General features: G+C 36.3%; 1 protein-coding gene across 1 annotated transcript in view; it reads right to left on the reverse strand.

Moving 5' to 3' along the window:
• The window catches only part of JAK2 (Janus kinase 2), a 44,218-nt gene that overhangs the window by 3,553 nt on the left and 14,354 nt on the right, over positions 1 to 26,311 (reverse strand). The window contains exons 7-21 of the mRNA XM_010180447.1: positions 23,349 to 23,506; positions 21,873 to 21,984; positions 19,961 to 20,147; positions 18,075 to 18,202; positions 17,446 to 17,580; positions 15,733 to 15,820; positions 13,526 to 13,653; positions 12,634 to 12,772; positions 11,214 to 11,365; positions 9,981 to 10,131; positions 9,146 to 9,282; positions 7,840 to 8,029; positions 6,786 to 6,910; positions 2,510 to 2,682; positions 1,139 to 1,256 (exon numbers count right to left, since the gene is read on the reverse strand). Coding sequence (XP_010178749.1) covers positions 1,139 to 1,256; positions 2,510 to 2,682; positions 6,786 to 6,910; positions 7,840 to 8,029; positions 9,146 to 9,282; positions 9,981 to 10,131; positions 11,214 to 11,365; positions 12,634 to 12,772; positions 13,526 to 13,653; positions 15,733 to 15,820; positions 17,446 to 17,580; positions 18,075 to 18,202; positions 19,961 to 20,147; positions 21,873 to 21,984; positions 23,349 to 23,506 — 2,121 coding nt within the window. The remainder of the gene's footprint in view (positions 1 to 1,138; positions 1,257 to 2,509; positions 2,683 to 6,785; positions 6,911 to 7,839; positions 8,030 to 9,145; positions 9,283 to 9,980; positions 10,132 to 11,213; positions 11,366 to 12,633; positions 12,773 to 13,525; positions 13,654 to 15,732; positions 15,821 to 17,445; positions 17,581 to 18,074; positions 18,203 to 19,960; positions 20,148 to 21,872; positions 21,985 to 23,348; positions 23,507 to 26,311) is intronic.

The following is a 26,311-nucleotide window of genomic DNA, read 5'->3' on the forward strand; positions in this document are numbered from 1 at the left end:
TGGGTGATCTTTTGAGGTCCCTTCCAACCCCTAATATTCTGTGATTCTCTCTCTCTGTCTGACCCTAGACATGAAAATGTGAAACAACTGTTGGCAGAATGAGCAAATGGCCAAAGTTGGATAAACAACATATAATAATATAAACAACATATAAACAACATATAAAGTATACTGCACCTGAGCCCATGCCTTACTCTACCACTTCCCATTTCATGCTCTTTTTGAAGAAGAACCCCAGGTGTCTGCAATGTTTATGTTATTATTCAGGAAGTGCGGTCCCTGCCTTGAGAGTTCTCCCTTGATAGCTTAGTCATTGTATCAAATTACTAAGAGGTCCACTGAGGTCATTACAGAGATCTTCCAAATGCATTTTTACCTATCATAATTGTTCAGCACTCAAAACTGTATTTGCCAGGACTGAGACACTGGCCAAGGGTGAGGGCAGCTTCAGTAAAAATAAAAGGCTCAGTTCTCCTCTGTTATACCTGCAAAGAACTGATAGGTGTAAGTAAGATCGTTAATTTGATTTCCAATTGGAGAACTGTTGTTCAGTGTACAAGTAGTAATTTTTCCATCCCTTGTACGCTAGTCTTCAAAGGTGCCTATCAACAGACTCCAAAAAGCCACTCCCTTTCTTTCTTGAACTTTAGTAACTTACTAAAGTTACTTGAGTTCCAGTAACAAGAAAATTACTTTAAGTTACCTTACTTAAATAAACTTCATGTTTACATATTTGTTTGGCTCAGCCTTAGATTTGAAATAGCATTAAAATTACATGTCATGTTGCAATGCAACAGATGCATTTGGGATTACTTCCCATGAAGGACGGATGAGAAAGAACAATCTATAGTGGCATTTAAAAATATTTTTCAAACAGTTAGTGGTTACAGAATGGGTAAGATCTGCACAGACTATCAGGTATTTTTCAGACCTCCTTTCCTTCTTATGGTTTGACACTAACACTTTTTAGCACATTGCTGCTTCTGACTGCATGCTACCTCATAAACACTACAGTATGTCTGGAAAAGGATCAGTAAATATCACCCTATTTAGGTACAGGAACAATCTATACCTTTTCAAAAATTTAAATTTTGAATTTAAACAAAAAACCTCTGAGAACCACTAACTACGTACTTACAGCTGGTGGGCTTTTGCTCTTGTCAATATATGTGAAGAGTTCGTACAAGACCACACCAAAACTCCACACATCTGAGGCAACAGAAAATTTGCTTTCTGTCAGGGATTCTGGAGCATACCTACAACAGATGGTAAAAGGAATAGTGTTCTGTGCAACATAAGTCTTTTTGGTTTTGAAGGTATTTCTTTTAATAAGACTTTTTTTGTGCCATTAATAAGTGTTCTTTGTTTATAAGTATTAGTAAGTTCTCATTTCCTTCAATTACTTTCACTAGTAACTATTCTTTTAATAATAGTTAATTGGCATTGCAAACTCAAACCACCTTAAACACAGTTAGTGATAACTATATCCAAGTTTGGGATTTTTTTGCAACAAAGTTGTAGATATTTTTCTTATCTGTAGTGCAAGTAAACAAGATTTTAATATGATAAGGCCTGAAAGAAAGAAATTACAGCCAGTAAGCATCCTTCCATTACTTTCAGAGAGCCTTGAACCGTGTGTCCCAGGTACTTCTGGGCTTAGATTTTACAATACCAAATAACATCTACTAAGATGCCATTTTGTAATATTTATCCTTTAGATACGACATTTTTACAGTGCCTAAGTCTGCCTAAGGCAGACTACAATATAGACTAAAACCACGTGTATGGAATGGCATTTTCTTCTGCTATTAGGACATAAAGTGGTTTTACCACAGTTATCTTCCAGCATATTTTCTAAGACATTTGTATGTCTTTTTATAACAGAAGTGAAGTATATATTTTTGCATTCTGAATACAGTCTACCAATTTCCATTTCATAATCCTTCAGTCCCCCATGGGCTAAACAGAGTTATTTTCCTTTCCAAGCTAAGTGCAGCTTGTAGAGCATTACTGTATTTTGGAGTAACAGACCTTCTCTGGAAGCTCAGTGCCCAAATGCAGACATCTACCTGATTATTCAACCCAACTTTCTCCTTGTTAATTACAGTGTGTGGGATCTAACTCCACTTGGTCAACAGAGGGTTTATCCAAAAGATCTCAGCTAGAGGATGTGAACGACCAGTGTTTAGGGAACTGAAAGGTCCAAAACTTAGAAAGCATACTGGGGAATGGGCCTTTTTAGATCTCTTATAGTTGAATGTCTTTCTTGTTGCATATATATATTTAAATAATTAGTAATTTTTAGTGGTTTTTATTTTTAAATATGTTGAAAAGTCTTATAAGCTGTTTTGTAAAGTCAAACATCATGCACGTCACTTTCACTATGTTAGACAATTGACTTGGAGCATGTAAATATGTGGAATACAAATTCCACAACATGCAAAACAATCTGCTGAAACTGTAAAAACTGAAATAATGCCAGGATTTTAAATACCAAAAGAAGACTTACCAAAATATAGGGCTTTCACCAGGTTCTTTTACTTTGTAGTATTCCTTGTCTTGTGGCAAGACTTTTGTCAATCCAAAATCTCCAATTTTAACTCTGTTCTCATTCTCGACTAAGATATTTCTTGTTGCTAAATCCCGGTGAACATATCTTTTTGTACCCAGATACTCCATGCCCTAGGCATAAAAAGTTCGCAAACACAATAGGAAAATAGTTACTTTTACCATTAAGAAGCTGCATGTTCTGTAAAGGGATAAATTGACCTCTATTTTAAAACTAAAGACAGTTTTTTACCAAAATCAGTGTGCTTGAACATTTGTCTTCTCTGATGAGCTACTTTTTCCAAGTGCAGGGACTTCCCTTAACTGAAGGGTGACAGACTGAGTGCCTGTCAGAGCCCAGTGTTTTTTGATTATGTAGCTGGACAGCTGCTACAGCTTCTTTCCATGGCCAAATGCAGTTTGACGGTGATAGAAGGAAAACAAAATTTGGGATAAGCTACAGAATACAGAACAGATGAAAAGACTGTTCTGTTTACCCATTTTATTTAATCTTTTTTCTTCGCTTTGTACATCTGCTTTCCTGATTGCTTTATTAAACTTTATATTATGATTCCTTGAATTAGACAACTATTCTCTCACCATATTCTCACCTGTGTGTTTTGTTTCTCTTCTGAATGGACCATTATTCACCAACACAGTTCTGCTTATTGTTATATTAGTATGGGTTGCTGTAACAAAGCATTGCTCAGAAGCCATGTCATCTTCTGCTGCTGATCCCTTCCTATCAATGCATGTAATTCTTTTTGCTAACAATGAAATGTGGAAGAAGCCAGTGTGTGTAGTGGCATGAGTAAAGAAAGAAAGTCTTGCTTATACATTAATAAATGGTGGACAGAAGTGATACTGCACAATGTCCGGAGACACCTGACTCATGTAAAAGGAAACACAAAGTAAGCTGTCAGTTTCAGGGTTTCATACAAAAGCATCTCACTCCAACACAACTGAAAAGCAGTAAGTTATGCTAAGAGCATCATTGAACTAAAAATGTTTTGAGCATCAACATTATACTATTAATGCCAAAAGATGTGGTTAGTTAGTTATTTTATTAATTACTTATTTATGTATTTATATTTCAGATGAAATAGTTTTACTCCAATCTAACCTCTCAGACCTTTGTTACCTCCCAGAACCGCTTGCGTGGCATCACTGTTTATTCACATCCCATTCCAAAGGTGTTCAAAAATGCCCTATTCCTTTTCACCAGCTTATACACTGCTATCCTGAAAAATACGCGACCTAGCTTTTTCCAGGTGAGACTCCTGGGTTTCTGATACAACCAGTCTACATAAATATTACAACTTTTTATTACTACTACATACTGTACTGAAAACAGTCCTAATGTTTCTATGATGATAGCAACTTATCTGTTGTCCTGGAAAACACCTATTCTAACACAGATACTTAATTGAAATAATGCAAATTCTAAGTGGAAACCATAATCCTGTGGCACTACTCTAACAATGGAGTTGAGTTTCATTATGTGATTTCAAATGTTTCTATCATTAAGGTTGGGCTCCAACAAGGACACCTGAAGCATTAAGAGATGGGAAAATTAAGTTTATTCTTACCCTCTTCTCCCATCAGTCAGCATTAACAAAATGCAGGGCCAAATTAGCAAAATAGAACATCCCAAAAATCGGATGCATGGAGAAGTTAAATTCCTTATTTGCTATTCTATTGTCAGGATTCTTTAAAGTTGAATAAAGAGACCTACTGCTTGCTACCAGACAAGCTGCACTAATAGCACAAGTTGCACCAGATGACAGCTGCACTAATTTGCATCTACAGAAACATTAACACTAGCAAATGCAATCTCTGAAAATTCTGCTTTTCACAGTATGAGATATGCATGCATAAAAAATACCATCTTGAAGTCAGGAACCCTTTCCCACTATAGTAGCGAGGAGCCAAAGCACAGCAAGAGAAAAAACACACTTATCTTAACTCTCAGGTGTGGGTGTTTCTTTCATATGTTTGAGAAAAGAGCAGTAAGGCAGAAGGAGAAAGATTTTTTAATTTTTTAAAGAGTAACAGAAATGCACAGCAGAAAGAAGAGATGTGATATGCTGAAAGAGAAACATTGCCAAAGAAGCAAAAACAGCTAAAAGGGAAAATGTGATCAGCTAAAAGAAGGAAGAAAAGCATTCAGATTAAATTTTCGTAACATTAAGTGATTGCCATGTTTTTAATTAAGTTGTTTTGAAGTAATAGAATGCTGCAGATTAGAGTGAAATCTTAAAGCGATCAATATGACCTCTGCCTTGCAGGTCATACAGCAACAATGGTGCAAAGCAAGACATACACTGTAATTCTTAGACTTTGCTTCCCTTGGAAGTGAAGAAAAGACATTTCTTTAAGAGCAAGTCCCACATCCAGACTTCCCACATTCTCATACTGTGTGTACCCATGATTTGTCACATCAAAGCAGGATGTTTTCCCACTTAAGTTATTGCAGAAGGCATATTCTAGCTCCCTTGCTTGGTATTGAGGAAGCAGTCATGTCATCTGCTATTTTGGTTTTTCATCACCATCCTAAAGACCTGTAGTATTTTGATGCTTCTTTTGTATGTATGTGTGTAAACATACACATTAAGAACCATTTTCTTTGTACCTTCTGAATACAGTTCCTTTTCCAAAGTTTCCTATCATACTTGCAACTGCCTGCAAAGGCCAATATCCACCTTCCGGTCCTCCTATCAGACATTTCTGTCTCAGAGACCAGGGTCCTGAGATATGTTGCCACTGTTGTTCCTTCAGACTTTTGATAAAGCTTTGGATAAGGTCTGAAGTCTTATATATGCAAGCTTCACACCTTTTCATGAGCATCACCAGGGCAGGCAACACGACCCTTCAGTTCATAGACTGAGATGACCACAGAGTAAAACAGGTAAGTGGCTGCAGCCTTTGCATGTTCAAAAATGACTGTTGAATCTTTACTCTATGAAGATTCGCTGTTATTGTCCTCCTAGCTGGTGCTGAGTGTTAGACTTTTCCAGCTCTTTGTTTGAAGAAAGTTTTCAGAGACTTACCAGCACTGGTAACAACAGCTATTTTGTTGCAGAAATAACGCCAAGGGAAGTTCTTATGCCTGTTACTGGAGAATGACTTCCCATTTTGGAGACACAGATCAGAGGGCCTCTTAACCCTCTTTGAGTGGGTGGTCACATATTCAATCCTTTGTCTCTGCGAAAGGACTGACATTTGTCACAGACTTGCGAACATTTCCTGTTTTCCAACCTCACTGCACATTGCTTGCCCATCAATGAGTTTTTGCTGATAACTACACACCTAAGCCTTGCTTCAGTGAAACACATAAATAGGCAAGATCAGCTGTCAAAGGTGCACGCAGCATTCTTCTGTACATTCCCAGGAGTCAGTAGCTAAAAGTCTTACCCAGTCAGTTCAGTTCAAGCAGGGAACTATCAAACTCTACCCACCAGGTGAAAGTTTGAATGCCTTGAGGAGTCTCTGCCAGAGACGATCCTGCCTGATTCTTGTCAGGTCTTTTCTGCAGGTATTGCAGAAGGAAAGCTGTCTACTTTGATTGTGCCAGGGCACAAACACAAGCCATAAGAATATCTGTGGGCTACATACCCTAAAGCATACTCATTAATTTTAAGTATCTACTGTTTCCATGTCTTTGATGCAGGTATTGAGGACAGGAATTTAAAAATATTTCTGGTACATGCCTTGAAGGGGAGTGTCTGTGTGTGTTTTTCTTTTCTCTCTTCCCTCTGCCTCCTTTTTTTTTTCCCCTTCTTTCCCCAAATTACCAAACATGCAATGACATCTAAAGTGTCTGAAGCTGAATGTCTAAGTTCTGAAAATCTTATGTCATAAAGTTTGTCTGAGTGAGTATATTAACTCCTGCAAAATCTTATTTCACCTCTTATTAGGAAGAAAAGAGGTCTTAATTCTTCTAAACCAAATATAAACTAAGGAAACTATAAAATAAAAAAGGGAGTATATTCTGCCTCAGTCAGCAAATAAGCCAGTCTGAGCATCTTGTGTTAGGATACTCAGAAGTTTGTCCAGTTCTTGAGTATGTGAATATGAACTGCTAATTTTAATTTTTTTAGGGTTATGTGGTGCTAGCAGCCCAACAGTACTATAAAAGATACACCAAAACAACGAACAATAGCTGTTTTGAGACAAATGAGACAAGACCATAGAGACAAAAATTTGTTGAAAAATATCAGTCATCTGCAATTTCCTACCTTGCATATCTGAGATGCATACAGCAAAAGCTTCTTGTGGTCCAGCCTCTCCTTGTGTTTCTGCAGATAATCTCGTAAACTTCCATGTGGTAAATATTCCATAATTAATCTTAGATTCCTACGACCTTTTACAACAACAACAAAATATACACTTAATGTTTCTGTCATCTTCATACTACAAGTTTTGAAATATAAATATTTATAAATGTCTATGAATAAAAGTAATAGAAAATAGCTTTAGTACCCTCCAAATACATATTATTTGTGCAACATTGTGCATCTTTTTGTATACTAGTTAACTGCATTTGTTCAGGAAATGCTATTTATTTAAACACAAAATTAATGTGGATATGCTTGATATACAGAGCATCACTAATCAGGATCATCTCATCAATACTTCAGCTACTATTGCTAAAGCAAAGCAGAAGTGCCATATGCATATATGTGTGTTTATGTAATTCCTCGTTATTGCTGAGTTGAAACTCAGAATGGCAATTGACATCACTTGCTCGGCAATTTTACCATCTTAAGAAACTTAGTCTGATTTTGTACCCAAGATTTTTCTTTTTACAGTAAGATCCTGGGCAGAACCCATGCTTTCATTTGTCAGCTTCAACAGCATCAATGATTCACGCAAATACAACCATTTCTGAAACTTTCCTGTCTAGTATTTTACTGTATAGGGTGTACAAGAATTGGTAATACCCACTCTGAGACATTACATTGAGGAAAAAACAGCAACAGTAGCAAAATAGCAGCATTTTCCCACTTAAACCTAAATCCTTTTCTAGGAAGACTTCTACACGAAAAAAACAAGGTAACTACTCAGAATGGTACTTTCTCTAAATCAATCACATTATGCAATGAGCAAACTGAATAAAATGTCCACCTTGTACTGAGAAGCGGTATACAACAGACAATGCTTCCTTTGATTTGTACTAAGTCCTCGTAAAGCTAGGACAAGTCAGTCACCTTCATGAACCCCCACCTCTTTGAATTCTTCAGTATGGATACTTAGGCGTACACCTGAAGGTGGATTCAATATAGTACATACCTGCACTGTAGCATACTCCTTTGTACTTAACAATATTATCATGCTGCAGAGATTTAAGTATTTCAATTTCTCTTTCAAAGTCTCTAAGATGTTCTTCTGTGCTATGTTGCAGCTTTTTCACAGCCACCACCTCCCCAGTATTATCCTGCAGTGGGTCATACCGGCACATCTCAACACTGCCAAAATTTCCCTAGATGACAAATGGAAATACTTGAATAAAAAACAAGTCCACATCACTGTCTCTTTCTTGGTGCTTGTTCATACTGCCTAATGTATTAGCATTAAGGTGACCACAATTAATTATTTAAGTGAAATGCAATAAAACTTCCTTGAGAGAAAAAGAGTACAGGATCACAGGTAACAGTTCTGTAAGAATAAGAATCATGTTCTATGAAAGAAAACAAACAGCATGGGAGGAAATGAGCAAAATGAGAAGGGCTGATGTCCATTCATTTCCTCTCCCTTCTTCATAGATTTCCACTTGCACTTCCAAACTGTCAGCTGGCATACTCTTTTTCCTGCACTTGCAATAACTCCTTTATTTAGGTTCCTCTTGGCTCTTAATTTTCCTTTATTTCTTGGTGGTTCTTCCCCAATTTGTTTCAATATTTTCCCTTCTTCCCTTTCTCTTCATATTTTCTTTATCTTCCTTTATGCAGTCATCACCTATCACTGTGTTCCTCTCCCTGTGCTATGCTACCATTTACAGTCAATAACCAACCATCTACAAACAGAAGTAGTTCTGCTACTTGGCTTTCAGGCTTGCTTTCACTAGTACTTTGAGTCAAAGGAATATATAGCCATCATATCAATAAAATACATAAAACATAAATCTTGGTGAAGACCTGTCATCTGCACTTGATCATGCTTTCAAAAATCCAGGCTGCAATGACTTAAAAAACTAGTAACCGAATGCTGATTTCTAAAGTCTAAAAAGTTCAAGGCCTACATGCACCTCAAAGACATCACTGAATTTAGGAACAAAACCCTACTCCACTAATTCTGTGCAAGACTGCTCTGGTGCATTTTAAAATTAATATAATTCTTTTAAAAATTAAAAATAAAAAAATTATAGCCTTTTGGTGTGACTGAACTAATTGTAGAGGTCAGCTATCTTTCTTCTTTGCAATAATATCATGAAACTGAAAAAGATCTAAAAGGAACTGCATGTTGCGGTCAGATACGACTGAAATTACTGATTTCCATATCAGAAGTTTCAATGTAAATAACGTACATGGGGTCATTGGAAGATAACTGAAAAAGATAGTTTTTTCATAGGAAATTAGAGAATTAAAAAACATCCTACCTTGCCAAGTTGCTGTAGAAACTTAAGATGTCTTTCTTCAAATTGGGTTGGGTCCCGATCTTCAAAAGCGCCAGAAAATCCAAGTGCTCCAATTCTCATATTTGGCAACATATCACTTTCTGTCAATAGCTCGTAATCTGAGGGGAAGGAGGAAGAAGGGAAGAGAAAAAGGGAACACGAGGCACAGAGAAGCAAACAGGAGAGTGAAGGCACTTATTACAATCACAGCACATTCTACCATTGCTTGGCATACATCAAGCTCAGCAGAATATTAACCACCTTAATTTCAATATAGTAATTTGCAGCCAAAGACAAAGATGCATTACCAAAAAAAGCCAAACTACTTGTCTTGACTCATAGCAAGTCTTGCTTTAATTTCCCAGTCTGGTTTTTTTTTTTGCAGGCCTATTGTACTTCAACTTTAGCAACTATTGTGCAACAACCCCACTACTGCAGAAGAAACGTAAACTTCACAAAGGCGTGTGATAATATGCACCTTCTACTTGGAAAAAAGAAAGATACCTATTTATTTTATTGAGAAAAAAAAGATAGACAGTCACTAACATAACATACTTGGTTAAGTGACTAGAACTTTTAGGACAGATATTAATCAAACCAGAAAACTGCTGTGAATGATAATGCTAACTTTTAATGTGTTCACTTTTAGGACAAACTAAAAAGCAGAAACAGTGTCCCTAAGAACTTGGATGTCCAGGGCTGCTTTGAAGAGTGGTTCTGGGTTGGCACATCAACAAAAAGGAAGGCACCATATGAAAATGAACCAATAGGAATCAGAGTTCTTTTTGTCTAGTTTGTTCTTATATCACAAACTCACCTGGAGTGAACAAGCTATTCAAGTCACGTATAATTGCTCTAAATGAAGGCCTGAAATCTGGCTCATAATCCATACAGGTGTTAATAAGGTTTGCTAGTTCTGTCCAGTTGGGGGCAGGAAGCTGGTGCCTATCTTCATAGAACTGTAGTTTCTGGAATTAAATAGATAAAGCCATTTTAATATACAACCATGAAGAGCTGCAGAAGCCTTAACATTCTCACCAGAGCAGCCAAAAAATACAGCTCTCAACCTAGACTCCTTATCTCGTCAAACATACATCTGATCAATTTACATTACAAGCCAAGGCTGACTATGTAGCAAGACTGGCATAATTAGAGTAGTCAGTTCAGAAACTCCCAGTCAGTTACTGGTAGAAGATAAGAAAATAGAGAAAGACGGTGTCTCCTTTGTTGGGAAATTCATAAAACCTCAATTCAGTGGGTCCAGCAGAAAATTCTATCCACAAGTGAACTGGCTGAGTTCCTCCAGTTGTAAAAAGTTTCATGAGTATTACAAAAAAATGTGAATTAGTACAGGAGAAGAGGGCCTGAAATACCTAGATAACTATAATACCTACATATATAAATACCTAGATATCTATAAGGTAGGCATAGGTAGACCTTGGAGCTTATTGTAAGAGCTGATTATAACACCTGAGAAATCAGATCAGGCTTTGTGAGAAAGTAACAGTTAATTTAAAAAATACTACTAAAAATCTTTTTGTAGCATAGTGAAGGAAATTATCTTTTTGCTTCCATCTAAAAAAGCAAATACATAAGAAATAATAGTTGTATGGAATGTGTTTTCCCTCCACCTCCTGTCCTTAGTTAAAACAAAGTTAACATTTCTGGTTTAGCTAAAACAGTAGAATTGTCTGCAGCACACAAAGTCTTACAGAATTTAAGATGTGCAGTTACTAGAATAATGCCAATTAAAATCTATGTACATTGTCAGGAATACTTTAAATTGATACACTGTTTCAGCAAAGCAACAGAAACATGACCAACATAATACTGACAATGCTGTAATTCGACCCCATAAAAAGAAATTTTAAAAAACTCAAACCCAAACCTCAAATAATCACTTCTGATCATTATCTACCAGTAAAAGTGTCCTTTTCCTAGAGTGGTCATGGGCCACGCCACTTTACACGACGTTACAGTTACAACAGCAGGCGTTATAAATTAGAAGTGTCCAAAGAACTGTTATGACTGCAGAGCCTGTAATACTTACTCTTGAAGAATCCAGTGCACTCAGAGGTTTGTCTCCTCCACTGCAGATTTCCCACAAAGTAGTACCAAAACTCCACTTGTCTGTGGCCAGGCTTAATTGCTTGGGATTCTCAATACATTCAGGTGAAACCCATGGTATTCGCTCAAGAAGAACTGTGCAATCATGCAAAGGAAACACCATGTTAAGATGAATAACAAAAACAGAAATCATATAACATATTTGATTTAGTAAAAATAACTTCAGAACACAAGTATTTCATTCCGTAATACCTTTTCAAGATTTAGTCCATGCCTAAAAAAAAGCTACAGAATATATACCAAAATAAATTATGAATCAGAAGAGAGGACCATTAATTGTAAATTGAGTCTAATATAAAACTGCCTTAACATAATTTCCACTTCATATTTTCACTCCTGCTTCTGTATTCCCTCCAGTGTTACCAAGACTTAGTAGCTACTGCAAAGAAACTAGATGGCAAAGAGGAAAAAGTACTTTGTTAATGGTTGGCACATTATGGCACAGCAAAAGGCACCATAACAGGGAATTTCATACTATTTAATTTTTAAACTTTTGCCATTAAAAGATTGTCTTGTACTGATGTAGATTTAGAGCTCCTTAAAATGAGATCCTGAAGGGTAATCTAGGCTTCTCATTTTAAAATGGGGAGTTTAAACAGTTTATTGGAAAGAATAACACTGCAGTGCTTATAATGTCTTTGATGCATTACTTCCTTTGGCATGTATAAATTACCAAGTATAAAGTGTTCATTTTTCCAAATTATTAAAGAGACAGAGAACAAGTTTACTTCAGTTTCATTAGCATAACCACCTTCCACACACTTTTAATTTACTTTCATTTAATGAATTTTGCTGTTTATAAAGCATTAGAACTTCCTCAATGGCAGATGACAATCCAGTATTTTTAGCATCATGAAGTGGCTTCAGGTATTCACCCAGAATTGCACTGAGGATATTTTTCAACTGTCAGGCAGCACTTTCAAAAGTGTGTTTACTTTCAGATCTGAAAGCTTCTCCAAGCTATAAAATACAACAATTTGATCTCAGTCAATAAAAGGGTACTATGTCCAGCAGCTGCCTGGAGACACAACATACTTACTAATGGTACATTACAGCTTACTAATAGTACTACCAGTGAAATAAAAGTTGAAAATGACAGCAGCAGGGAAAAAACCTCTCTCACAATGGAGAATTGTGGCTTTATTTCCTGTAGCTAGCTATCTGCTGATAAAGAAGATACACTCAAAACTGCTAACCAGGACTGCAGAGATTATTTCAAAGTGACAGATGGATGAAGGAACTTACTATAACAGAAGTACCTTAGATGGTGGACAGAAAAAAAACCAAACAACAAACCCCAAACTTATTTTTCGAGTCAGAAGCATCAAACAAGAAAGACTTACTGTCTCTTGGCAAAACTGTAATACTGATGCCTGGATCACTTAGTTTTATAAATGGAAGGTTTCCAGACTTCCTGTCTTCCTCTCTGATAAGCAAGATGTTTTTCGCACATACATTCCCATGGACAAGACCTTTATCCTCCTATGAACAGAAATGTATCTTTTACATATTGACAAAAATCTTATGGTTGAAAGAGGTATTTAAAAACCAGTATTTTACAACATGAAGGAAACATAAGCAAAGAAAATAATGACCATAAATTAAGCTGATCAAATCTCAGATATTTCATCAGTTCCTCTCATGGTTTCTAGACAACTTTCATTCATTTTAATTATCTACCTGAAGTTTCAAGTTTAAAACTATGTGATGTGTATTAACTCAGAAGAATACTGATCTATCAGTAAGATTCATTTAAACTCTGTTAAAGGAAAGATTAATCTAATCACATATCCTGTCTGGAATAATGGCCTTTATGTTGTATTAAACAGACTGTAAGGTTGGGACCTAATGCATAAAAATAATGTACTAGCAGTTTGAACAGTACAATGTTTTCCCCTCTCACTACCAGAGAATAGTTTATGTTCAGCATCTTGAGCTGAGGTGGGAAAACCAGGAAGGACTGATTAATGGGAAAAGAAAATAAATTACTGGCATGTTTTTTTATTTCACTCTAGAACATAAAGCAATAAAAAAGAATGGGAAATTCAATTACACTTTGTGCAAGATACGAAGGTCAGTCCTTGGCTGTCTACTAACTATGTGGCATATGCCCAGCCTATTTTCAAATAACCTCCAGAGTTTCAAGAAGTAGGGTAATAGCTCAGCTATTCCACATGTATTAGCCTGAAACATTTAAATTAAGCCTTTAACAAAACTGAAGAATAAACTACTTACCAGAAAATGCATAGCTAATGCCAACTGCTTGGCTACTTCCAGTTTCCACAAGATATTGATAACATTTTTACTCTTTTTCAAATATGTATCCAAAGATCCAAATTTTACATATTCTTGAACAAGGATGTCTGATTTAAAATGGTTAAGAAGAGTAACAATTAAAACCATCAACAAATAATGGAGTTTCAGGACAGATTCATTACTCTAGTACTGCCTATCTCTTCCTTTGAAATCTTGTTGGTGAACTACCTATAAAGCCGAAGCTATCTGACATCCAAGTATTGCCACAAATATTCTCTGTTCTTTATCCTTCTTCAGGGTGTGGAAGTCTGCCCCAATTTCTTTTCAAATGCAAATGTTATTTTGCAAAATAGGTTTCCATCTTAACAAATCCAGTGAGTTTACTTCCACCCTTACTTGAAAGGCACAATAAATAACGTAACTTCTGATAAAGCATAGTAGTGTACAGCAATGTCAACGTAAAGAGTCAAATATCCAAGTAATTGACTTCAGAGTTGTTTACAATCTATATGCTTAGTAAAAAATATGATGCTTTGCTGACAAAAGATGCTCTTTTTGAAAACAGACTGATACTTGCACTAAAAAAAAATTGCATGATATATGCCTTCATTCAGCCATCCAGTGAATAACCCAACAACCAACATCCATTTCATAGTGCTGCACAGTTTTCAGTTTCAATACAATAATTTCAAATTGCATGACTGAACTCTTGCCTTCAGCTAGAAGCTGCTCACATTGCAGTGTTTTTTCTCCAAAGACACTGGAAACTACTGGTATTATATTTGGTTATAACAAATACACTTATTTTTATAACAAATTCATTTTTTGGACAGAAAACTTTTTTTTTTACACAATTATGTGAAGCAATTTTTATGAAATTTGTACATCAAGTGTGTAACCCACAGAAAAAACAGCTTCTCTTCCTATTTCTTAGTAACTGCCTCTTATTTAACTATAATAAGACTCTTGCCTTCAGAAATAGAACCGTCTACAGAGGGCAACTGTGATCCAAAGGAGAAACAAGTAACCATATACATGGTTTACATTTAGATTTTTTTTTACATTTTTTTTTTTTAGTTATACAGTGAATCCACCTGAAATTTTATATATAGTTCCCATGCATGGTATAATGAATGAACCAGAAAAATCACTTGCAAGTGTCTTTAAAAACAAACTGGTGTAACAAGTTCTTGGCGAAACATGGTGCTGTGACTTTTCCAGTCTCCTAAGAAAAGCAACTCCTAATACAGAATCCACCTCCCTACTTTTGCAAATTCCTTCACTCTTAATGCAGACAACTATCTACATAATATGCTTATACAGGTATTATAAAATGCTTCCTTTTCTTACAAATTTCTAATCACAGAAGAAAATAATGGTTTTAGGGCAATCTGACAATTCTAACCGAAGACTGAATGAAGAGGAAAATCTGCTAGAGTGAGATGCAGCAGCGCATATTTGAAGATAGCACACACAAAAATATGACAACTGTCCAAAATTGAGATTTCATAACAAAATGTTATAAATGTATTTCAAGGGTTCCTAAAAAAACCCCACCTTATAATAAACAGTCAGAATGCAGTAAACTAAACTGAAAATACATTTGACTTAGGTAGGCAATGCCAAGATTTTACTTTTGTTAACGTTTTGTTGTGTTATTGTTGAAATAATGGGACCTCATGTTTTCAAAATGGGATCTCTAAACCAAACTTCCCAAAGCTCTATTTGTGCTCACAAAGTCAGCACCCAGGAGGGAAATGGTGGCAGTTTCTGTGTTTCTGATCACTGTAAATGAAGATTTTCCTAGGTAGCCAAGCACTTCCCTTTCCAGCCAACCACAGCTGATGTAACGTATAAGTTTTCTAGTATTTTGAAAGCTAGTTTCAGTAGTTCAGCAAAACTTTTCAAAACTGAGATTTTCAGATAGAGCAGACATGACCGAGCCATTTATAGAGGTTACTATTCACACTGATTGTATTTACACAATTTTTCCACTTTCTTATCACCATATTAGCTAGCTCTCAGACACCAAGACTAATTCTACTGCAATGTGAATATATACTGAGTGTTCAGTTAATGTGACAGGTTTTTCTGGTTTATTTTTTTCTCCTGCTTTTACCCAGGAACAATAACAAAAATGACAGCTGTATATAATTAGTACATACAGATAATTAATTTCTACTCACTCTCCTCTCCACATACGCAGACTCCATAATTTAACACCAAATGCTTGTAAGAAAGCTGGCTCATCATACTTGCTGCCTCAAAGAAGGACTTGGAGGAAGGAGAGAGAGATTGAGAGAGAAAAAATATCAGAGAAAACAAAACCCCAAAACTTCACATGATTTGTAAAAAATTTATTAAAACCACATGCATTTAAAAAAAAAAAAATCAACTTTCAGGACATTGCAAAGACACTGTGTTACATTTTATCTTTTTTGTGGTTGGTCTACGTTTGCTTGTTGGGGGTTTTCATTTGTTTGTTTAGTTTTTTTAATAACTGCTAATCCACATTCCAGAGAGGTTAGCAATCATTTTTTTCTGCAGGCAGGTCTACCTCCACATTTTAAAAAGAATCTCCTCTTCCATGTCAGTTAACTAACTAAACAGCAGACAAACTCATGATGCACTATTCAGTTTCTGATTTATTCTTTCCTAATGCATTATTCAGTTTCCAATTTATTTCTTCACAGCACATTATTAAGCTAAAAGAACAGAAGTATTATATCAGTCATCCACTACTGCAAGACCTAGCCTTGTAAGGAAGGTTTCAGATGCTTTTATTTCTTTAGTAATTTTTTTATTCTCTTCAGTAGCATCTCCAACTACATGTGCTTGTATACTGATTATTCACCCAACAAAAGAATGTCAAAATCAGCACATTTTCCTTCAGATTACTAGATTTTTATTTCTGTACTCTTAGTCCTTTAAACAACTGATTTTCACTTAAATTTAGAATGTAACTAAACTACCCAAGTTATTAAATTTAAAATATGGGTTATAGTTTCTTTATTGTCATAAATTTCCCAAAGTGTATGCCTACATTGCTTATAAATATTAGTTAACTGAAATGTTTTTTCCTTTTTTGCTTACATTTTCATATAGATTTGTCTTAAGTAATTGAAAAGTTCAGTAAAAAATGGATTGGTTCTGTTGGCTTGCTGTAAATAAAGCTAGATTAATTAGGGAATTGATGCAATTATATTATCAAATTATATTATCAAAATAAAAAATAAAAATCCATATAGAGTTACATTAACATATTAAACATTACCACATCTTGTTAGAGTCTTTAAAATTAAATTCTCACATACAGAGTCTTGGGCTCAACTACTTTACCAGTGAATTGGTTTTTGCATAAAGACATTTCAGATTTGCTCACAGCTTCACTCAAACAGTGAAAAGTCTAAGTGAATACCGATGATTCTACATATGGCAAGTGTTTCTCAAATACTTCTGGTTTTTTGACTCCATGTGAAATGTTGATTTTACTGGAAAATCAGTATGCCTCCAGAACACTGAAGACAGTCTACCGAAATAAAATTATTTTCCACAAACGTTGGTACCTCATCTGTACATAACGAATTTGCTGAAAAAGGTAATTCTGTGTTTATACCACCTCTCCCTGTGGTACTTGAATTGTGCAAAGAAACTGTTCTCTGGCTCTCAGAGAGTAGCTCTGAACTCCCTAATGGATGGTGGAGGGTTAGGAAATAAAGTCCACAGGTGTATTTCCCAAAGCCAGTCTCAAATCCATCCTCCCAAAGTCACAAGGCCAAGAACAAACTTGGTTCAATATAAAACGCTCTACCATGTAACAAATACTCGTTTATTGTAAGAAGAGTAATGCTCAACATAGCACAGACAAAAGTTATACAGCAGTCAATAATCTCACCAACCTCAGAGTAGTTTCTATGTACTTTATCCAGCACCTTTAAAAGAACTTCAGTTTGATGGAGCTGGCCATAGTCTCCCACCTCTTTCCTTACACCTTTGAAAATCTTAGTAAATGTACCCTGTCCAAGACTCTCCTCCTAAAAGACAGGAAGGATATAGATGGGGAAAAAATCAGAAATCTCTACCTATTTTCCAAAAGATCTCTTAAACATCCACTTTAAGGAACACATATGCAAAACTTTACACCTAGCATACCTCTGCAGTCAGACTGAGAGGACAAGGAAGTAACTCTATCAGAAACGGCTTAAATCTTTGCTTATTTTTTAATTGACTCCTCAAGGATCTCAGAAAATAACTTGCTGTACAAACCAGAGAGAAGAAATTGCTGTTAAGATATATGAAAACAACCGCTATTGCAGTGAAAAGGACATTTCTTATTTAAAAAACCACCTTGATTATTCCTGTTAATGGAAGAATTAAAAACAATTCTTTTCTCTCACAACTCTAAAGAAAGATTACAGCAAAATCTCCTAGTACAGATAAGGCTCTTTAAATCATATACAGAGTTTTTTAAAACCTAGTGTGTATTAAACCAACCATCTGCAGAGAAAGAAACAACTAATGGACTTACAAATATCAAATCCTCATTCCGGATTTTGTGAAAGACCATCTGGTTGACATTATTGTGTCTCTGTAGCGCTGGTGATGAGGGTACATCAGAAACACTATTGCTTCTGCAAACTAGGAGATTTGATTTATCTGCAAGAAGAAAGAGAGTAGGGAAAAGAAAGAAAAGTACATTTGTAAAATATAAAACCAACCCAATATTATTTCAGAACTATTATTAACGAGAAGCTGTTATCCCAATAAAAATAAGATATCACATTGAAGTCAGTTGATTCAAAAAGCCACACACTATTTCACTAAACAAATTCAAAGTCTGATATTTTCCTAAATAGCAAAAATATTTAGGTTAACTCAGCTATTTTAAGTTTCTTAAATACTCCCACTTTTGACAAATGTTCTGAAAATATTCCTGCCTTCTTTCATCTTTTAACTTCTGCTGTATTTGTAATAACAATCAGAGGTGGAAAAAAGGGGATATAAGTCACCTTTTTCTTTTATATTCCGAAGTCATTCTCTTAAAGATGTGCCTATCTTTCTGATGCTTTTTTGAAGCTTTTACAAATTTTTGCCCTGGCAGCACTTCAGCAATCCTCCTTGCCTTATGTTTAGCAAAGTAATTATTCTTCAAGTGACTTTGAAAAAAGACTATTCACAAGGTAGAGCAGATCTGTTAGTAAAACTAAGCTGATAGGTACATATCTGTGGGTATATGCATGCATGTGTGATTATATTTAGTCAGTAATTTATAATTCTGATGCACATACATTTTGTTTTATTTCAATGGAAATAAGGTTACAAAATTATTGGCTGTAATGTGCATATGCATTTACCTGTCAAGTTGCTTTTCCAAGCTTTTGAATCCATTGGCTAATATAAATCAAATTTGAGAGAAGTAAAAGTGATATCAAATAGTCTGTTCTCTCAAGTTTTCGATTCAATAGGTACTTCAATAGACACAAAGACTAATATTAAACTCTAAGTAGTGCTATTTATAAGCAAAAAAGGCAAACATTATCAGAATTCATAAAGGAGACAGATACTACAAATATCACTGCAGCCTTGGCATAATTCAGCTAAGATGTCAAAAAACAATAAAATAAATTCACTGGCATTGTTGGTTCCATTGCTTATGGAACTATCTTCAGTAAAAATTCCTTCACAAGACATGAAAACACTCGATTGAAGAAGAAATCCTGCTGCACACAATCCACTGTGATTAAGAAAACAGTTTTGCTCCTAATAATGAAATTGGCTACTATGATTCTTTCCAGAAGTCACAGCATCACAGAATGGTTTGAGTTGGAAAGGGCCTTAAAGATGATCCAGTCCAATCCCACTGCCATGGGCAGGGACACCTCCCACCAGACCAGGTTGCCCAAAGCCCTGTCCAACCTGGCCTTGAACACCTTCAGGGAGGGGACATCCACAACCTCCCTAGGCAACCTGTGCCAGTGTCTCACCATCCTCACAGTAAAGAATTTATTCCTAATGTCTAGTCTAAATCTACCCTCTTCCAGTTTAAAACCTTTACCCCTCGTTCTATTGCTTCCTGCCCTTGTAAAAAGTCCTTTCCCAGCTTTCCTAAAGGACCCCTTCAGGAACTGGAAGGCCGTAATAAGGTCCCCCCAAAGCCTTCTCTTCTCCAGGCTGAACAGCCACAACTCTCTCAACTGGACCTCCATCAATAACAAAGTAAAATCTGACAGACACAATGACTGAAAACTATGACTAAGATTATGAACAATTAGGTCGGAGAAATTAAAAAAACCCAAACAACAAAACACAAACATACAGATCTAGCTACCTAAGGGTCATTTAACATTAACCTATTTTAAAATCTTTAATTTAAAAGTTGGAAACCTTTCTGCTTAGAAATAATCTTTCTCTTACCTTTTGGTTTTGGAGGACAGCATTTGATGAACTGGAAAATTATGCTGTCTGAACGGACAGTTTCTGTCTGGTAACAGGCCAACAGATCCTTAAGATTACCAAAACTTCTCTTGGTTCCACTAAGATTATATTCTCCACTCTCATTCTTTGTTATTAAGCAGTGCTTATAATCAGTGGTATTCTCACGCTGCAGAGGTTTTTCCCATTAAAAAAGAGGTATCAATATTTAGGATTGGAAAACTTACTTAAGTATATAGCACTCTACTAATTAAAGAAAAATGCTTCAGCAAAATATTGCCATAATTTGCTATTTTTTTCTCACAATGTAATATAGATTTGAGAAAATAAGATTCCACTCATTACTGGAGTTACCATGTTGATGCTAAGAAAAACAAATCTTACAAAATCTGCAAAGATGGAGCTGAGAAACAAATAACGGATCCTAGGAAAAATCCTTCAGAGTTAATAACGAAAGCTTCTTTACTCTTAAAATTTTATTGGAAGCAATAGCCCAAATGCTCATGTTCTGTATTCTTTTGACAAGCATTTGGATATCTCAGCTGTAGTTCTATTTTTCTGCCAACTACAGTACAGCTCTAAGCAATTAGTTCCCAGCACAGATTTTCAATATGCATTGACTTATTTTTACAATGAGTCTTGAAAAGATCCCATTAAACATTTTTAAAGAAGAGTTCTTAATAGTGCCTTGATGGTCCTTCACATCAACACTACGGAAAATGTTCCAACAAATCCTGAATCTCAAAAGCCCTCTAACAGCTTGCCCAGAAAGAATCAGAACAACAAAAAAAAAATCAAAACAAAACAAAAAAGAACCCACCCAAAAATCTCCCTCAACATGGCTAGGTCAGTTAAGGACAGGCTTAACTCACAAGCTTGACTTTCAGACTTTGACTCTCTAAGGTTGCTCAAAGACTGATCTCTTAGTCTAAAAAAAAACCAACCCTATCAAACACAATTCACTGACTGGACATAACGTTTTTGTAAAAATGATATTAAAATGGCTGCTTACTTCTCCATCCACCCATTAACATTATTTTGTCATTTTCAGAGATGTACGTATCTGACGGTATTTAGTGAGCTTGCTAGCTTGCTGCAAAAAAGCCATGTACTACCTTCCTTAGGTAAAAACCCAAAGGTAGCTCTGTTAATTAATTAAAAGAGATGCCCATCCTTGGAACAGTAACATGCAATTATGTATCAGCAATATTAAAGTACTGTATTATCTCTAACTGCTATCTCACAGAGGAGAGGTACATCTGGTTCTTTAGCTGCAATAGAATTGCAGGCATTTCAAAGGTGGCTCCCACTCTAGCTAACACCAGATATCCAGTAGATGTTGATGTAACAGCTGCCAAATAATCTGGCTGTCCCAGCACTGGGGATGAGGACAGGACGCAAACCCAAAAGAACCTGCAAAGAAGAGACACTCTCAAATAACCAAGGGCTGTATACTCAGTCTAACTAAGCCCTGTTGAGGTTGAGGGGTGTAGTGCAGGTGAAAATCACAGGGAAAAGTCCAACTGAAAAGAAAAAAAATCTTAAAAAACCCCAAACAACAACAAATGGCCTCCCCACCCAAATAATTACTACTGTCCCAAGAATCATGTCACCATTCCCAGAACTCTCAAGCTCTCTTCCCTCCACCTGTCTCATTCTTCTAGGCATACAGTACATGTCATTGGTGATTCTTTACCATACAAGTATTCTGATGTTTCTCACAAGACCCTGAAAGCTGGGCAGTGTGACAGAAGTAGCTATAGAATACATCCAAAAGAAGAGAAAATTCAGAATAATTTACTGAACATCCCATGCTCATTCTTATAACATGATTATAATCATGCTTTATTATAACAGAATAAAGATCATAGAGGTACTAAGACATAATACAAACCTCTATAGCAAAGGTGAGGAAGTATTTTTTAAACTCTTTAGGACTGCAACGAAGAACGTAGAAACCAGTCTGATTACCTGCTTTCTTCAGTTTACTGATAGCAAAGTCCATGCTATAGTAAAAAGAAAAGGACAATTTAAACTTTTAATTTTTACAACTTTTTAAAAATTCTTGTCCCTTTATTTTCCAACATTCAGGGTGGCTGCTTATGTAGAGAGCAGTATTAAAAATTCTTAATACTGAAAACACTACAATTATTTATTTGATAAGAAATCTTACAGCCTAAAAAAGTATATTCCCCTAGGCTTATGATATGACTTTCAACATCCATTAGGAAGTTGTAGTAAAACTGCCTAATAAACAAGCTAAAACTAGTAAAGTATCTGTGTGGGTGGAAAATGCGGGTTTAATTTGGGAAAGGGCTAATAAGAAATAGAAGTTGAAATAAAGCATCATTAGTTACTACAAGAACCAATTTCCCCTTAAACAAACCTTGGTAACTGACTATTTCTATTCACCTCAGGGAATGAGGAATAGGATGGCTTGGAAAAGTCTAGACTCACTGCATATCCTTCTAAACACCCCTAAACAAAGGTCAATATACAGCAGTAGTCATTAGTGCAAGAAATGTGATTGAAACTGTGTAGGTCTCCACCCCTCTCCTCTTCCATCTCTTTTGAAGGTTATAGCACCTATCCTCTTTCTGTCACTGGGAAAATTACAGAACTATTCTTTGTTAGCTGAGTAGGCAGTGCTAGTTTCATGCAACATATCTTGCATCTATCAGCTTTCAAGCTTTCCGTAGCTAAAGTATCTATTTTATTCTGCCTAACAAAACATTTCTAAGCTCCAAAGTGTGCTTATGCAAACTATAAACAATATTATACAAATTATTTTTAAAAGTAAAAAACAAAATAAAAACGCATTGAAGGTACTAAATTCTTCCTTTAAAAAAAAAACCCAACAACAAAGAAAGCAAATAAGGAGACAACATTCCTTTAAAAAAAATGAAACCTTCGCTCTATATGGCTAGCAGTTTACTGCAATCCTCACTCAAATATTGAGGGGAATGTAATCTGAGCTTTCCTTTTTCCCCTTGGCAACTCAGCTAATATTACTGCCAGAGGCTGCAGTGAAAGCATGAGATCCTCTGTCAACACTGTGTGTTGCTGCCATGGTAGTAACTATAATTCTATAAAATCAGCATCATGACTTTTCTGCCTGTCTCACTTGAAGAAAAAAATAATTCAAAGGGGAGAAAATTAAAACCAGAATCTTTCAATTTAATTTTTTATAATATGTCAAGAAAGCACTGTATTTTGCAAAGTGAAAAATAAGAGGAAAAAATATAGAACATTTTATGTCACATAAATACAATAAATACACATTTCAAGATGTCCATCATGGTTCACAGTCAACTAAAGTTCATCTTTCAAAAATAATATCACCTTGTTATATTGCTAGAAAATTGCTTACAAAATTGGTCCATGGCAGTTGCTTTGGATATTTTCAAGGACTGATGGTGGTGCTACTTCTTTACAGAGATAATGGTGGGCATCTGCAGTTAATCTGTAATATCCATCAATTAATGACACAAAGGAGAGAGCTTCTCTTAATGACTGAAATTCAGCCTCCTGTTAAATTGCCAGGGGAAAAGAAAAGGGAGGGTGTGGGCATGGGAAAGGGCAGGGAGAGAGAGAGAGAATTAGAATTTCAATTTTTAATAGGTAACATAAAATTCCTATATATGGTAATGGTATAAAAGATATACCATATACATACATTAAAGATATCCAGACTGTTTTTAACCACTGATTGTATAGTCCTACCTTCCTGGTGCCACCCAAAGCTTGTCAGCTATTTTAGGTGCTCAAAATTAAACCCAGATGGAACAAACTTGACATAAACCCCCCTTACTCTAAATATATGAAACAGCAGAGGAAAAACCGAGTAGGCACAACTCAGCATGGCAGAGACCTACTGCACAGGCATCACTCTTTTTTTTCCTAAAGGAAAGCTTTTGCTTATGAAAGACTTATGGGGCTGACTTCAAATAGCAAAGAAAACTCTCTAGAAAGTACCTGCCTAAAAATTTAACTAGTAGTCAGCAAAAACTGGCATCCTGAGCTGGATCATAGATAGATGCTGACCATTAACTACAATGAAGAGAGGTGCAATCGATGGAAACAGGGAGTATAATAATGTGGTCTCAGGAAAACGGGATGAACTACTTTTCCAGTTGTTTCAGCACAATCAGAAAACCCACGTAAACAACAGACTTAGAAATCCAGCCATTTTAATCAATCTATGTATCCTAAAACTGTGTAAAGTACACTTCAGTAATGAATTCTACTAGCTGTGTAATAGGTTGAACTCAATCAGAAATTCTAATTTACACATTGTTTTGGTGTGTGCAGTGTCCACACACAAAACATAAGCAAAACCAGCTACTGCACTTTTTCCTACTCTGCCATACTCTTTTTTAGACAAGTTCTTAGAAAGTAACTTTTACCCTTAGAAGCATATGCAGTCAAGTACCTAAATATCACTACTGAGATTTTTTAAAGAGAATTTTAATGGCTCAAGACTAAGAAAGCCTTCTCCACCAATCTGAAATATTCTTATGCTCTCAGCACCAAAGATGTACAGCACAGATACTCCACTACTCTTACGTTTCAATAAAAAACCTTGAATACATTTCAAATTCTTAAGAGGTCATTAAATCTGTGCCATTAATACAGGAAATTAATGCGAATCACAATTTTACTATAAATGAAAGTAAACCATAGGCCTTTTTTTAAAAAAAGCACCATTAGAGAGATAATAAAACTAGTTAACACTTATCAAAATATTTTTGTCACTTTTAAGAATTATTTTTACAGAAAAGAACACATACACTGTACACAGCTTCTTCACATACAGAGAAGGAAGCTCTTCAGTCACACAAATGTCTGAGATGAGGAGCCCTGAAGACCCACAGATCGATCACAGAGACAAAGGAAGAAAAAAATTGTATTGGATTTGTGTGGCAAGGTTTTGGTAGTCAGCTGCCTACAGGGGTGGATTCTGTGGGAGGCTGCTAGAAGCTTCTACATCGAACAGAGCCAATATCAGCCAGCTCCAAGACAAACCCACTGCTGGTCAAGGCTGAGCCCATCAGCAACGATGGTAGCGCCTCTCTGGTAACATATTTTAAAAGGGGGAAAAACTACTCTGCAACAACAGCTGGATGACAGAAGAGAGAAGATGTGAGAGAAACAACTCTGCAGACACAAAGGTCAGTGAAGGCAAGGAGCTGCTCCAGGCACTGGAGCAGAGATTCCTCTGCAGCCCATGGTGAATACCATGGTGAGGCAGGCTGTCCCCTTGCAGCCCATGGAGGTTAATGGTAGAGTAGAGATCCACCTGCAGCCGATGGAGGACCCCACACTGGAGCAGGTGGATGCCTGAAGGAGGCTGTGACCCTGTGGGAAGCCTACACTGGAGCTGGCTCCTGGCAGGACCTGTGGACCCATGGAGAGAAGAGCTCTCACTGCAGCAGGTTTGCCTGTATTTGTGACACCATGAAGAACCCACACAGGAGCAGTCTGTTCCTGAAGGACTGCACCTTGTAGGCGGGACATGTAAAGTACCCACGTGGGAGCAGTTTGTTAAGAACTGCAGCCTGTGGAAGGGACCCACATTGGAGAAGTTCATGGAGAACAGTCTCCTGTGAGAGGCACACACACTGGAGCAAGGGAAGAGGAAGGAGCGGTAGAGACAACATGTGATGAACAGACTGCAACCCCTATTACCCATCCCGCTGTACTGCTCGGAGGGAGGAGGTAGAGAAAATCAGGAGTGAAGTTCAGCCCGGGAAGAAGGGAGGGCTGGGAGGAAGGTGTTTTTAAAATTGGTTTTATTTCTCATTACCCTACCTTGATTTGATTGGCACCAAGTTAAATTAATTGCCCCGAGTCAAGTCTGTTTGGCCTGTGACAGTAATTGGCAGGTGATCTCTCTTTGTCCTTATCTCAACACATGAGCCTTTTGTCATATTTTTCTACCCCTGTTCAGTTGAGAAGGGGGAGTGACAGAGTGGCCTGGTGGACATCTAGACAAGGTCAACTCAACACAACTGTGCAATAGTTATTCCTGTTGGGAAGCCTGACGCAAGTGCAACACTGGTATTCAAACCAAAAGAAAGTAACTTTTTACAAGAAAGTATCTTACACATGAATAAGGTCTTATTTAAAGAATTTTAAACAGTAAAAGCAATGACATAAATTTTGTCTCAGTACTAATTTTCTGTGTATCATCATTCCTTCAGAGCATTTTGAAGCCTTTCTGAATGTGCTGGTAACTGGCAGACAGCTTAGAGTAACAGCATGGAAAACAGTACGCTCGATATTTTAAACTGTAGTTATAACTTTAACTTTGAATCTATATTATATGTGCAT

The sequence above is a fragment of the Mesitornis unicolor genome, unplaced genomic scaffold, assembly GCF_000695765.1.
Source record: "Mesitornis unicolor isolate BGI_N332 unplaced genomic scaffold, ASM69576v1 scaffold7163, whole genome shotgun sequence".
NCBI classification, from domain to species: domain Eukaryota; kingdom Metazoa; phylum Chordata; class Aves; order Mesitornithiformes; family Mesitornithidae; genus Mesitornis; species Mesitornis unicolor.